We start from the raw sequence: 15,201 nt of genomic DNA, 5'->3' as shown, positions 1-15,201 counted from the left end.
GGAAAAAAAAAATCTTACATAATCAAATCTGTCAGCCAAAACAGAGAACCACACTCCCAAGCCCCCTGTCATCCAAGCCCATCCTCCTCCTAGAGCCCACAAAATGAAGCCCCAAACAATGCCTCTGCCCCTGAATGCTCTTTCACTCAGTTGGCCTCTGCTCTTTGACCGAATATTGGAGATGTAATATTGCTTTGCCTCTGAATGAAGCTTCCTTCTCACTCTGTAATCTGTGTGCATCTGTATTTTAATTCTTTAACTGAGACAAAAAGAACCTGGAAAGACTGGGTCCAGACAGGACCACCAGTCACAAGCTAAAAAAGGTAGCAATAGAGGTGGAACAAATCTTTAATGTTAGAGTTTTAAGACCCTAGGGATTAGACGAATAAACAATATTTTGTGCATGGACAGTGTTTCACAAATTGCATGTGTGGGAACTGTCAAATCCTGTATATTTATAGGGTTGGTTCTACTCAAGAGGTGTATTTATAATTTCCCTAATATCTTCCTGCCACTCATGTAAGCAGCTGTATGCAAATATCAGCCATGATAGGAAGGTCTACAGGCTTTTCTAACTACCTGGGACGAACATGGACTTTGAGAACTTGTGTGCATTGAGATTTCTGTGGGCTCTGTGCACTTCAGCTTCGTAGGCCTCCTCCTCCTGAAAAATTAAAATAAGAAATATTTTATTACTGCAAATAAAGATAATATTATATGGTAAGACATTTTTTTTCTTGACCTAAAAGTTCATGTTTTACTTCCAAGTTCAAGAAAAATTAAAACATTTTTGTAGGCCTTGAAAAGTAACTTTGTTTAAAACAGGTTTTGCCTAATAGAAGTTTTCCCTGTCAGAAAGATTTTATATTTAAAACTGGCAAAATATGATCTCTTTTATACAAAGATTGTAACATATGCATTTTGTGGGTAGTTAGCAGTTACTATTATTTGACTAAAAATATTCTGAGGTAGTGACTTCTTTGGTAGCAAATATTGACTTTTTCTCTGCTTGTCCCTTATGTCTATTTTGAACTTCTGTTCTTATTTGTTTTTGCATTGTTGTATTTTGAGACAGAATTGTGCTGTGTAGACTGGGTGGTCTTGAACTTTTGGTTCACACATCCCTCTTCTATAATGCACTTGGAAGCCTACACTCTCTCCTGCATGTACACATATCCTTGCCTAGCAATGTACCTTGAAGGCTAGGACCCTCACCTGCGATGAGCTGCACACACATCCCACATAGAACAATGGAATAAGCTTTTCCTTTCATAACAGCCATTGAGAACTCTTCTTTTGTGGACAGCTTCTATTCAAATATATCCCAGAACAATTCTGGGTATAGAAGGCAGGTGGCTAATCCAACCTAGACTGGTGCTTCTGCCTTTCAAGTGTGGGGGTTACAGGTGTTTAGCATGGATTTTTTTTTTTCCGAGAAAGGGTATCTATGTGTAGCCTTGGTTGTCCTGGAACTCATTTCTAGACCAGGATGGCCTTGAACTCACAGAGATCCACTTGCCTCTGCCTCCTGAGTGCTAGGATTAAAAGTGTGCCCACTGTCATCTTGCTCTATCATGACTTTTTGAAAGACAGGCTCTCTCTAAATATAGTCTAGGTTGGCCTGGAACTTACTACATAGCTCAGGCTGCCTTGAACTCATGGTGATCCTCTTGCTTCAACCTCCCAACTGCTGGATTATAGGCATGAACTACCACACCTGGAGGTTGGTCTGGAGACCAGGCAGGTGGGCACTTTCTGAAGTTCATCAGAAATGCAGCATTGCAGCCTTCAGCTCATATTAAACAAGGATTTGCCTTTCTACAATCCCAACATGATTCATGTGCACACTTCCCTGAAGCAGAGCACACCTCAAGTTCTGAGCAGATTGTCCAACACAGGAGAAACAGAAAGGAGGGCTATGTCACTTACCCTTGTGTCATTAAAGGTTGATGTTCATCTCCTGCACTGGTGACAAACTCAGTCCCTTTCATCTGATTGCAACTTGGTCTAGACTTTGGAATCCCCTGGGGAAGTTACAAACCTGGGTCCTATCCCCTGGAGATTATGGTCTAGTGTGGGGCCCTGGGGTGATAATACGTAGCCAGAAGAGAGAACTGTGTTGAATATAAACAGTCCCTTCCATATACAATGAAACCCATTACTTGGTATACTTACATTAAAAAGTTCATTTGAAAACATTATTTTAAAAAATAGTGGCGGAACAAATCATTAATGTTAGAGTTTCAGGCCCCTAGGGATTTGCTGAAGGTAAACATTATTTTGTGCATGGACAGTGTTCCACTTGAGACTTTCCCCTGGTTTTGAGTATGTTGGGCTCTGTGCTGTTAGTTTGTTTTCTTCCCCCAACTGGACACACACTAGAGCCACCTGGGAAAAGGGAACCTCAACTGAGAAAATGCTTACATCAAATTGGCCTGTAGAGAATATGGGAGAATTGTTTTCAATTTTTAATAACTGATTTGGGAGGGTCCAGTCTACTGTGCCCTACTATATCTGGGCAAGTGTCTTGGGTTATATGAAAAAGCAAGCCAGTAAGCAGCATCCCTCTGTGACCTCTACTTCAGTTCCCACCCCCAGGGTACTGCCTTAACTTTATGGACTGTGATCAGGAAACCAAATAAATGGTTTCCTCCCCTACTTGCTTTTGGTTATGGTATTCGCCACAGCATTAGAAAGAAAGTTAGGATTGGCTTCTGTGCTGTCTAGGTTTATGTCAACTTGACACAAGCTAGTCATCAGAGAATTTTAATAGTCCTGCCCATGACAGCAAGTATAGGCAAGTGCTCTTCCGTGTGATAAGACTACGACTCTTTGTCAAAGGTCAGAGGATGGAAGAAAGCAGGACAATGGAGAAGGGACTTACGGAGGAGGTCTGGGTAGCATAAAGGTTAAGGATGAATGGAGGTTGGACTGTTAGACAAGACAGACCAGCTGGGATACTGCAGAGGACTCCCTGGGAAGCTGGGGCAATGCCAGCAGAATTGCCCACCTGCTTTCTTTCTGGCTGAGCACTCCTTGTCTGTGGCCTGAGAATAGCAGGCTTTGTCTGAATTCTAAACACCTGCAGTTCCAGCCCAGCTCAGTGCTATCCATGTCCTGAGTGACCTGTGTCTGCAGGAGCGAAATCAATCAGATGCAAAGAGTTATTTACACAGGGATATCTTCCTGCCTCAGGCAGTCACCTGCTTCTTTTCAAGTTGCCAGAGCATGCGCTTAGAGTTTGAACCCAGAACAGTTGAAAGCCAAGTACTTATTTAAATATTGATCAAGCCCAGTGCTTGAGGGAGGGCAAGGCAACTGCAGCTAGTGGGATTACATGTCCTCATCTACAATCCTGCTGAGAGTTTTAGTGACAGTTTTCCTGTCTGCTTCTTTTTAGTGTGGAAGATGGTTGGCATAACGTCTTACAATACTTGTTCCTCTTCCCACAATTCCTTGCTTTTTTTCTGGCAATATGACAGAATCAACGAAAAAGAAAAAAAAAAAAGAAATAAGAGGACAACAGCAACAAAGGGGTCAACAATGAAGGCTTCTTTTACTCACTTTTCTCCTAACCAGCTTGAAAACTGTTTTTGTCCGGTGTGTTGACTCAGCTAATCTCCAGTTGACATTTTCAAATTGAAAATATTGATGTTTGAAAATAATATTATTGCTTTTATTTTTTATCTTCAGGACCTTGAAGTTCTTCAGTGGAGAGGGTTCTCTTTGGGGCCTATGGCTCTGCGGTGTGAGATCAGTTGATGTGAGTGCGAGTTTCAATAGTGCAAGGCCAATGTCAGGTCCTTGATGGGGAAAGAAGAGCAGCGTTTGCGCTGGGACAGGACCTGGGCATCTTTTCTTGGTATCCCATCATTCCCTGGGCTCTGTTGAAACAAGGAACATTAGGAGGGTGGTCCAGGGCATTTGGTGGCGATGATTAGAGAGGGGTCCTGCTTCTGACTTGGAGAATTGGTGGCCCAAGTTCTTGGGGCCACCACACCTCTCATGTTGATGTAGACATCTTCTTGAGAAAAACAAAGCCAATATTCAAGGTAATTTCAGAAAAGCAGATGCATAATTTTATCTTTAAAGCTGTAATGACCGTCTTAAACCTATTTTATGGTGAGCTGTACAATGGAGGGAATTTTTACCTTGGGGTTGAGTCAGTGCTCAGTAATTAGGTGCAGCAAGATCAGGGGGTCCCTTCACATTGCTGAGCATTGTGTAAGTGGCTATGCCTTTCTCAAAAAAAAAAAAAAAAACAAAACCCTGAATTTTATTTATTTATTTATAATGTCATTTAGGCACCTGTGTGCATAAAAGCCTAGGCAATCGAGGCTGTGGACCAGAGTAACATTCATCATCCCCATGAATTAAGAGGGTAGTTTCTTTTAAAATAGTACTTCCTATTGTAACAGACCCCGGTGCTATTATGTCCCGGGTGTGGTGGCTTTGGGCTGGGGACAACCTGAGCCTCCCTAGGGCCTGGCACTGCTCCCCTTAGGAGCTGACAGGCCAGCTCCTTCCTCCGGCGCCACTAGGGCGTGGAGGCCCCCGGGGCGAGCGGGCGCCGCCGCTAGGGTGCAACCCTGCCCTGGCCCGGCAGGTCCCACTCTGTGTCCGCCGCGGGAGGAAAGCCGAGGCGACCGGTCGCCGCCCCGTGGAGGGAGGGGGCGGCGGAGCCGCAGCAGCTTCAGGTTTCCTCCTGGAGCCGGTGGCGGGCGCGGCCATGTGATGAGGCGGCGGCGGCGAGCCCGGCAGGCCGGAGGTGGGCAGGCGGGAACCGGGGGGCGCGGGGGCGGCCCCAGCTGTGGGCGCGGCGGGCGAGCGGGGAGCGGCGGCTCCGCCCCTCGGTGCGACCAGCCGAGCGGAGGGGCGTGGGCAGCTGGGGACCGGCTTCCCCGCTCAGGGCGACGCTGGCCGGCGTGTCGCCCTCGGCAGGCCGCGGGGACAGCGCCTGGCCAGGGCTCCGGGCGCTCCCGGGCCACAGCTCCAGGTAAAGGCTGACCGCGGGAGCCATCCCTCTGGTGTCCTCCGCAGCCCCGCGTGAAGTTTGCCCACTGAGTTCGCAGGGGACAAAGTTTCTCCAGGGTCTCCGAGGACGCAGGGGTCTGCAGAGGCGGCGAGAGGTTGCACCCTGCCGGCTGGGCAGCCGGAGGGATGGGCGCCGCCTCCTGGTCTCTGGGGGATGGCAACAAGTGCATGCATGGCGGTGCGGGGTCTGAGGCGGCAGTTGCGAGCTCACCGGGGAGGAGGCAGCAGCTACCCCTCACCGTCTCAGGCACCGGTGCGGAGGGTGAGGGAGTTCAACCTCAGCTCTTCGCGAGCGGTGGAAGTCAGTGGCATGCGGGAGGTGGAGAAGGGAGCGCATGAGAGCCAGGGTCCCCCTCTTCCCATCTGTGCTTCTGGCCGAGGTTCAGGCGCTTGGGGGACCCCAGACTGCTGGTCAGTCTCAAGCTCAGGACATTTATTTCTTGTGAAAACGTTTGCTGAGTTTACAAAAGCATCTATGATTATCTTGTTTGGGAGGGGCCTTTAGATTCCGTGGGAATCCATGCACTTGTTTTAAGGGTTTCGCTGGAATACTGGAGTGTGGGTGGTAGGGGTCACGGGCGGAGAAGGCATTCTCCCTTGTTGTGAGCCCTGTGGACACTGGGTGTTCAGACCACCCAGGAAACCCGCTCTGGTTTCCCAGACACCAGTCAGGTTTCTAAGGGAGACTTCTTTAGGAGTCCACAGCGCCCTGTCTATTGGTTACATCTGGGTGGGCCTGGTGGAAGGGCAACATCTGTGTTTGCCAGCTTCTGGCTCCCGACCCCTGCTGGAGTTCCAGTCTCTACACACGCCAAATTGTGGAGATTGACCACTGGTTCTGTACCAAGTAGTCAAGAAATAGTTATAAAGAATGGATCCACTGCTTTTCTGTGTTTTGTCCTCTTCTGTTCCTCAGCCCTGAAGCTGTCTCAGTAAACGAAATCAAAGGCTTACCCTAGTTAGGTTCTATGGGATCTACTTTGGACACGATAATCCAAGCTCTGATAACCTTGCCTGGGAAGGTTTCAGTACCTCTCTCTTGAACTTTTATGTCAATGCTGTTAAACCAAATAGGTGTTTGTCTTATCTCGATGAATAGTTGAGCTAAGTCTATTGGACTGTTTGAAGGAAGAGAATATTGCATAAGCCTTTGGAAGTTGTACTCTGACAGCATCTCAAAGTAATATTCCGATGTGGACTTTATAGGTGATTATGTGTAATTATTTTGACTATAGAACTTGTATAGTACCACACCTGATACTTAGTGGTTAGGGACACTGAGGCACAACTAGTTCTTGGGTATGGGACTTCTGGGAATGTTGTGTCTAATTCGACATGAGACTGGAGAGCAGACAATCAGTGTTTGCCATGCACGTGACTGTTTTCTCTCTTATCAAGGCTGTACAGCCAGGCCAGCGGTGAACAGGTTCTCTAACAGGTGTGTTACGGGACTTCCCTCTGAAGTACTGTCTGCCCTCTAAGCAGTTAAGAAATGTTTAAAGGTACAGAGGAAATCAGTGCGTAATGGAGGGTCTGTGAAATCTCATTACCCTGCTAGGGTTTCACTGCATTTTTTTTTTTTTTAACCATGGGGGTACTTTGGAAAATTCTGAAGTATTTTCTTATTGTGTTCTCAGAAGAAACTATTCTTGTGGCTAAGACTTCTCCTGGAAAGGCATTTCAGATGTGCTTTGATACTTGTGGCTTCCTTTCCTTTAGTATGCCATGTGAGAAAAAAACAAAACAAAAACAAAACCTAAGTGGGTATTAAGTGGCGGGATATACTATTACTTTAAGATTAAGTGTTTTTGTATAAAATTGGTCCTTAGGCTCCAACTGAGTTCTCTCTGAGTTTGAGATCAAGTCTTGATTCCCAAGAAGAAAAATTTGTATTGTAAATGTTGGAAACCCCTTTTCTGACAGTAAATGGTTAGGAGGGTGCTAAATAGCCCAAATTATTCTCAAAATCTGAACTGGCTGTAATTTTATTTTGCTTTAATGTCCTGGGAGATAGGACAGCTCTGGGGTGTGTAGATTTGGTTTCATTGAAATGCTACTTGTCTTACTTTCAGTGGGACAGAGTAGCTCAGAGGTTGTTCCCCTGTGACCTTAGGTGAGATCTGTTATGAAGAGTTGGGTCATTCTGGACAACTTCTACAGAGGGTGCTAAAACAAAAACAGTGGTCTATTTGAAGTGCAGAAACTCAGGGAATTTTGCCATGTTAGAGTTGTACTGGAAACATTATACCACCCGTAGGTTTGGGTCTGAACCTCTTGCTTAGGCAAAGCTGAGCTTAGAGATGTTTTTCTTGCTTACCACGTGCAGATCAGGCATGCATAGGAGAGGTGTTTTTTGTTTGTTTGTTGTTTTTTCCTGGAGCAGATTATAGTCTGTCATTTCATCCAGTCCTTGGTAGCTGGTTCCACTGTTGTTATAATGGCATTGAAAGATGTTGTCAAAACTCAAAACATTGTTGCTTGGATGTTCTGAAAATTTCTACCAGTTCCCTCATGTTCTGTGAAAACTTTCTTCAGTTTTCATTCTCTCAGCAAATTTGAGGGATCGACGTGTGCCTGTTACTGCTCTTTGCCTTCATTCCCTGGGTGGTTGAATTCAGGCACAGAGTCACACTCCTATGGCTCTTGTGTTTTAGGATTCATCCTATTTGCAGGATGGCTTTTTGCTTGCTCCACCATCAAGACATCTGGCTAGGGAAATGAGTCTGTGTGGCAGTACATCTTCTTAATGCACTCCCATTTTCCTCCCGAAATTTGATCTTAGATACAGTTGTAATTTGCTTATTTGAGATGTTATTGCTCCTGGATTTCTTCTCCTGAGTAAGCAAGGTAATGAGATTTGACATCATTTCTTTAATAAGAGGACAAGTGAAAAATAGATAATTGAATGTTTGTTATTTATTCTAGTGATGCTGGTTTTGAATATGCTAATCAAAATACATTTTATTAATCTTTAGAGGTTCAGTCTCTGGTTTCAGTCCACTTAGTAATAATTTGAGGTTTGGTTTTAGTAGAGTTAACATAAAAATGATGTTTCTTGAAGAGCAGAGGGGTGTATGTGTGTTTGTGTGTGTGTGTGTGTGTGTGTGTGTGTGTGTGTGTGTGTGTTGTGGGAGAGGCACCAAAGCAGGTAGTAACTGAAGCTTACCCAGAAAAGACCCTTCCAAGCCACCAGGTGAGTCACATCCTATCTCTGGCAAGGGACAAGCTTTTTGTGACCACTGAGCATGGGAAAGCTGTATTCTAGAAATGCTAGCATGCTTTCTACCGCCCATCAAACACGTATCCAGACATTTCCTTAACAGATAGGTAATTGAGGGCTGGCAAGCTGGCTCAGAGGGCAAAGGCTCTTGCTGCTGAGCCAGACAACTTGAGTTTGATCCTCAGAATCCATATGGGTGAAAAGAGAGAACCAAATCCATATGGGTGAAAGTTGTCCTCTGACCTCAACACCTGAGCCAAGGGATAGAAGCACACACAAACAAATACATGTAATAAAAATTTTAAACTCAAATACATGATCAAGAGATTTAAAAAAATATAGTTATTATTATTTTTGTGTGTGCACACATGTGGAGGCCAGCGGGCAGCTTATAGTGATCAATTCTTTCCTTCGACCAGATGAGTTCTTAGAACTGAATTGAGCTCATGAGGTTTGGGAATAAGCACTTTAGCCCACCTAGCCATCTAGTCAGCCCATGGAATATACTTTAAAAACAGTTAGCTTTTAAATTTATTGTACATCATTGGTAATTGTTCCCCTGGTGTTTATGCTTACTCTCTTTTCCTCATTTTATAATTTAATGAATTTGTATGTCATAAAGTCTAATGAGGTGTTTTAAAGTGTGGACTGTGAAGCTACAGTGAGTTAGAAAGACCTACTTTTGTTCTGGCTATGTGACCTCTCTCTACCTCAGGTTTTCCATTTGTTAAAATGGAAAAGACAAGGGCAGGACATAATCCATGGCAATAGAATACCTTGCCCAGCATGCATAAGACCCTGGGTTAAATACCAGTACCCGGTTAAAAAAAAAAAAAGTGAAACCAGGATAACAGTAACTGGCATCATTGGTTGAAGATGAGATAAGTTATGGAGTGACACAGTGGTGGTAATTATGTTGACAACAGATAGAAATGAAGCATTTATAAAGAGTGGTACTGGTTAGAGTGGAGCTCAGTGGTAGATACAACACAAAGCTCAGCATGTGAGGCCTGGCTTTGTTCCCCAGCAGCTGCCTGCATGCCTGGCTTTAGTGGGCTTTCTTTCCAGCAGCAAAGGTGGTGAAATGTCAGTATGATCCAGGGCAAACTGCCCTTGGCTGGGAGTCTAAGGCAGACATAGACCTCTTCATAACTGCTCATCTGTGTTGTGACCTTGGGCAAGTACGAGTCATTTCTGGTCTTTCTTCATCCAGAAAGGATGAGATTCATGGCCCTCTCAGTTGGGACATTCTGTGCAGTGTTGAGGTTTACAGGTAACCAGAGTCTCAGTCTATTCAACTTTTCTGGCTGCAATCCACAAGACTGGGCATGTGTGGTCTCCAGGTGAGCACTTTGGCTGCAGCAGTGGACATAGCCTTTACAGTCAGCACACCGAAAGACTTAGGTTATCTTTCTGGACTTAGTCCCAAGAGATTGCTGACAAGGAAGTCTGGATCCCACGTGCGTGGGTCAGCTGGCTACCTGGTCTCCTTGTGAAATAGTGTGGCACTGAAAAGGAATGGTAATCAAGCTGATTATTTCTTTGATTTCATGCTGCAGATAAATTCTGGGGCAAAAGAAGTCTCATTGAGGACTTCTAAGACATTTTTGCTGGGCTTTGTGGTCCAGGAAAATGAGCCTTGGTTACAGTTGTCTGCCTTCGCCGTAAGCCCTCTGACTTATTGCCTGTGCATTGCCACCTGGTTCTTTGTCTACTGTTCCCCCTTTTCTTGCTCCACCAACTGCATGGTTTGCTGTTTATCCAAATACTAGGGTCTCAGAATGTCCAGGGTTCCCTCTGATTGGTGAAACAGTGGGCGATTTATTCTGAGCCCCTCCTGCAGGATTCCAAACCCGGGTATACTATTCACTGGGACCATTCCAGGTAGATCTCGTTCATAGACTTGCAGATTCCTTTTTTAGTCCTCTGAGCAATATTTATCTCTCTTAGATTTATTTCCTTGCCTATGGCTGTTCCACCCATTGCAAATTGGTTAACGCATTGATACATTTATTACACCCTCCACTGCATTCTGTAGGATACAAACCCCTGCTATTTAGGCTAAGGTCTAGGTGGAGTGAAATGGGTGTCTCCACAGACTTCTTCAGATAGATAGTAAGCAAGCATCAGGTAGAGGGATCTAATGACCACCGTTTGTGTCAGCACCTCACTGTTAATCTTCCTTCTTGTCACAAGGATGTACACTGTATCTATTTTGCCTCCATCTAGGAATATGGGCCCATTCTCAAGTAACTTACTGTTGAGAGCCCCATTGGCCTCAAGCCTTTCTCTTTGAAGCTCTTGCATAGCATCCTCCTACATGATCTCCAGAACCTTATTGAGGAGCAACTTGGAATGCCTTCTGCCTAGGATCTATAGGTTCTGCCTTTGGAGATGGTAATGACAATGCTTACCTCTTGGTCTGACTCTTCTGCTATTCTCCACGGTTCCCATAGATTATAGTTACAAGTTTTCCAACTCCTAGGGTCTCACATATGCTAGGCAAGTGTTCTGCATGGCAGTGAGTTATAGTCCCACCCCTTTCTCTCCTTTCTGACCACCTCTTTCTGAACTCCAAGTGGACAGAATTCTTCTCCCATCTTTGGCATTCTTCTATACTCTGTCATCTGCATGAAGCTCTCTGCCTTTGACACCCTCGCTTATAAACTAAGTTAAGATGAAATTTTGTTGGAAAAATTCAGCGTTATTTGGGCTTCCATCTGCTCGACCCAACTCTTGGGAACATGGCTCCCTCATTTTTGTTCTTGAAAGTGGGTTAGGAGCAGGAAAAATAAAGTCATCCTTTGTTTTTGTTTTTATTTGTTTGTTTTAAACAAGGTCTCTTTATTTATCTCTGGCTGTCCTGGAGTCCTCTGTGTAGACCAGACTGGCCTTGAACTCACAGAGATCCATCTGCCTCTGCCTCCTGAGTGCAGCAATTGAAGGCCATTGTCACTGTCCCAACTCTTTATTGGTGTGAACAGTAAGCTTGGGGTCAGGAGGCCTGGCTCTAGTGAGCTCACTGAGTGTAATACCCTCTCAGGCTTCCTTAGCATCAATCTCCTTTGCAATGGATGGTCTGTGGTCATTTTTTATGAATTGTGATTCCTTATTAGTTCCTTTTGAGACAAGATCTCCAGTAGCCCAAATTGTCCTTGATCTCAGTAGATGAAGCTAAAGATGACCTTGAACTCCTGACCTTTCTGCTTGCACCCTGGGAGAATGTTTTAGGTGTGATTTAATTGTGAGTAAAGTTTGGTGGAGGTGAATTCAGATGGTGTGAGTTGGTGAAAACTAAGGTTCAGATTTATGCCCGTGGCAGAGTGCAGACTGGTGCCTTGCACTTCAGAAAGTCACTCTCATGTGCAACTCAACTTAGCTCTCAAATGCTGCTTTTCAGAGCTGCCAAAATTTTAGCTGGTCCAAAGTTCTCAGGGATGGAGGTTTGGAAGTTTCTTTTGTATCAGTTATCACAGTCCCCAGGGGCTGAACAGGTTTCCTCTGTGTGTGTGTGTGTGTGTGTGTGTGTGTGTGTGTGTGTGTGTGTGTATGTGTGTGTGTATGTGTGTGTGTTTGCTGTGGATCGAACCCAGGGCCTTCTGCACACAGAGTAAGTGTTCTATCACTGAGCTTTAGCCCCAAAATTAGATTTTTATTTATTTAGTTTTTTTTTTTTGTGTGTGTGGATATGTATCAATCCCTGCACACATGCAGAGGCCAGAGGAAGATGCTAGGTGCCCTGTCCATTCTCTGCTAGACAGAGCCTTTCACTGAAGCTGAGTCTGGGGTGGCAAGTAGCAAGCCCCAGTGATCCCCCTGTTTCCATCCTCCACAGCACTGGGGTTTATTGGTGCTCTATATGGATATGGAAGATTTGAACTCAGGTCTTCTTGCTTATAGCAAGTGCTCCTACCCACTGAAAGTAGAAGTATTTCTCTCAGCAGTGTGTTTCTTGTCATACCAATAAATTCAAAGCTTGTGGGACCACCAGTAAATTCCAAGTTTGCTCATTGGAAAGGCAACAGTGTGAAGGCATTTTTTGATGTTTATTTCAAAGATTAGAATTTGGACAAGAATTTGTTCATTATGAGACAAAGAAAGCCTTCACATCCTTTCCTTTTTAGCCTTCTTATCTAAATGTGTTAAAATCTTATAATGGTTTGACGATTCTGGACCGGTGGTTGCTTTACAATAGCATTGAACATTCCGAAACACTGGATTATCATGGCTATACTACCCTGAATATGCCTGATCTTCAGAAATTTCTAGATTAACAGACATGGGCTGAGCTAGAGAAAACTCAGCTTCCCATGACCAGCTTAAGGAGGCCTTGACTTGGTAGAATACTAAGTGCTCTTTGGAGATTGCTTTATTAGAGCAGGGTTTTGTTCTTGTTAATTATTAGATGTGTATGAGTGTTTTGCCTGCATGTATGTATGTGCACCATGTGTGTGCTTGGTGCCTGAGGAGGCCAGAAGAGGGCATTGGACTTGCTGGAGCTGGAGTTAGGCTGCTGTGAGCTGGAGTGCAGGTGCTGAGAATAGAACCAGGTCCTGTACAAGAGATCTCTCTTCAGCCCCTAGAGGAGAGTTTTAAAACTTAAAAAGAATGCTATTTTGGAGCTAGGTGGTGGTGATGCACCCCTTTAATCCCAGCACTCAGGAGGCTGAGGCAGGTGGATTTTTGTGAGTTTGAGGGTAGTCTGGTCTACAGAGCTAGTTTCAAGACAGCCAAGGCTACACAGAGAAACCCTGTCTCAAAAAACTAACAACAATAAGAGAATAATAGGGTGGGATATGTATGTATATTTGTGTTTGTTTATATGTATGCATGAATGTATGTGTGTGTGTGTGTGTGTGTGTGTGTGTGTGTGTGTGTGTGTGTACAGGTGAGCACCATGTTGTACATGTGGAGGCCAAGACGACAGCTTGCAGGAGTTAGTCTGTCCTTCCACTATGTGGATCCTGGGTTTTGAACTCAGGTCATCAGGCTTGTCAGTGAGTGCTTTTATGCACTGAACAATCTCTTTGACCTGAAGATCCAGGTTTTCTTTTTCCTTCTGCATTCCTGGCAGGAGTCTTTATTTTTATTAGCTATCATTCTACAGAAGTGTATATGAAGCAGGAGAAATAGGAAGTCGGTAAGCTATCTGGACTAAATGAATTTTAAAACAGTCCTGTTATTGTGAGTTGGGTTTGACTGCTGGCAACTGAATTTTCTACAGGAGGAAGGTTTCTAGGCTGAGCATACCACAGGCTGGACTAGAACTGAAATTTGGATTGAATTCTCGATGGGCCCCCTATGATGTCATTGAAATCCAAGGGTTTGGGGCCGTCCCATCCCACTGTGCATTCTATCTCTCAGGTCCTACTGCCCCCTCCCAACTACCACCAGTAGTTGAAGGATAGACAATGGCAGTTGAATTTAAGGCATTGTGCTAGGCGCATTCCACCCTGGCTACATTTCTAGTCCCCCCTTTTACTTTGTTTTTATCTTGAGTCAGGGACTCACTTAGCTGCCTAGACTGACCTCAAGCTCACTTTGCAGCCGAGCAGGCCTTGAACTTGCAATCTTCTTGTCTCAGGCTCTAGAGCAGCTGGGATCATAAGTCCATGCCACCAGGCCTGGCTCCATTTTTCAAGTTTTGTGGAGGGAGGATGGTGCCTTAAGCCTCATGGGTTACCATCTAGCGTGGGCCCTGATTCCCGAGGTGCCAAGACCCTTGGCTGGCTACATGCAGATGTTCAGGAAGGTGGGTTTGAAGATGGTAGTCTAGTGTTGTATCTTCACAGGGGAGAAGGACTTGGGGGTGACCCTGTCACAGCAGCTCATGACGTTGTTGTTGTCGTCAGAGCCCTTCCTGAACAGCCAGGCAGAATGAGCCAGTAATAATCTAGGAATTATTTTAATTGAATTCGAAGATGACCAGAGATAGATATTAATTTCATTTTAGCAGTGGGACTTAATGTACCCTGCTCCCCTTGGTTGAAAACATGCCCTGAAATGTATGGCATTTTTGATAAATAGCAGTTTTCAACTAAAGTAAGAACATTCATAACAGTTCACTCTCTTCCTTCTTTCTTCTTTCTCTTTACCACCTCCATCCCAATTTTCCTCTAAAAATATGTGACCTTTCTTTTTATTCAGGTTCTTACTGTGTATTCTTGGCTGCTCACTATATAGACCAGGCTGGCCTTGAACTCATAGAGATCTTCTTGCCTCTGTCTCCCGAGTGCTGAGATTAAAGGTGTGTGCCACCATGCCTGGCATAATGAATTTCTAAAACCCAGTTTATCATGTGGTTCCTGATGATTAATATGAACTATGCCAAATTATATTCATAAGGAGCCGTGTTTAAAAGCATGACATCTGTTTACCTTCTAGGATATCTCAAGCTCAAGATATTCTGCATCATGGCTGCTTTAGACACTGGGGCAGGAACCTGGCATTGTTCTGTTTGGGATTTGAATTGCTGGGCTTGGAGTAGGACTTCAAAACTTTCAAATATCTAGAGTTCTTTCTAAAGATTTTCTTCTCCAGGGAAGTGTGTTTTTTTTTTTTTTGTGTGTGTGTGTGTGTGTGTGTGTAGTGTATGGTGGGGCTTATCTGACTTTTGAGCCTTCACTGAATTTGGCTGATTATTACATAGAGGGAGACATATGCTGGGTTCTGGGAGACCAGCAATAAAAGGTTCTTAGTGCTGCTGAATTAGCCATTGTCTGCCATTTGGTAGACAGTGATGCAGAGATGGTATGTACTGGCTGCTTTCAGCAGCCTGAGTGAAGTCACCTTTAGTTTTTTTTTTTTTTTTTCTGGAAGCCATGCCTGATAGTATAAGTTACCACATATTGCTTGCTTGCTTTTTTCCTCTCAATCATGGTGTTGTAAATGTAGTCTGTATTGTAAACATGTGGCTGTCGCTTTGGTGACAATAGGAAAATAAGAAA

General features: G+C 44.5%; 1 protein-coding gene and 1 long non-coding RNA gene across 5 annotated transcripts in view; one reads left to right on the top strand and one right to left on the bottom strand.

The window, feature by feature from the left end:
* Positions 1-330: 330 nt before the first annotated feature.
* LOC118238387 lies at positions 331-4,245 on the bottom strand. Of its 2 annotated transcripts, XR_004768513.1 has the most exons (3): positions 4,152-4,245; positions 3,565-3,884; positions 331-664 (listed from the first exon to the last, which is right to left on the bottom strand). It is a non-coding gene; the product is annotated as an uncharacterized LOC118238387 (long non-coding RNA). The 2 variants fall into 2 exon arrangements; XR_004768512.1 differs by having other exon boundaries at positions 3,565-4,245.
* Positions 4,246-4,549: 304 nt separating this feature from the next.
* The window catches only part of Arhgef28 (Rho guanine nucleotide exchange factor 28), a 312,963-nt gene continuing 302,311 nt past the window's right edge, over positions 4,550-15,201 (top strand). For 2 of the 3 annotated variants that reach the window (XM_027401663.2, XM_027401659.2), the window contains exon 1: positions 4,550-4,768. In XM_027401663.2, coding sequence (XP_027257464.1) covers positions 4,735-4,768 — 34 coding nt within the window. In that variant the 5' untranslated portion in view covers positions 4,550-4,734. Of the gene's footprint in view, positions 4,769-4,799; positions 4,997-15,201 lie in introns of those variants that run through there. The other variant, XM_027401660.2, reaches the window with a different exon arrangement.

The sequence above is a fragment of the Cricetulus griseus genome, chromosome 2 (assembly GCF_003668045.3).
Source record: "Cricetulus griseus strain 17A/GY chromosome 2, alternate assembly CriGri-PICRH-1.0, whole genome shotgun sequence".
Lineage (NCBI taxonomy): Eukaryota > Metazoa > Chordata > Mammalia > Rodentia > Cricetidae > Cricetulus > Cricetulus griseus.
This window is presented reverse-complemented; position numbering and strand designations above follow the sequence as displayed.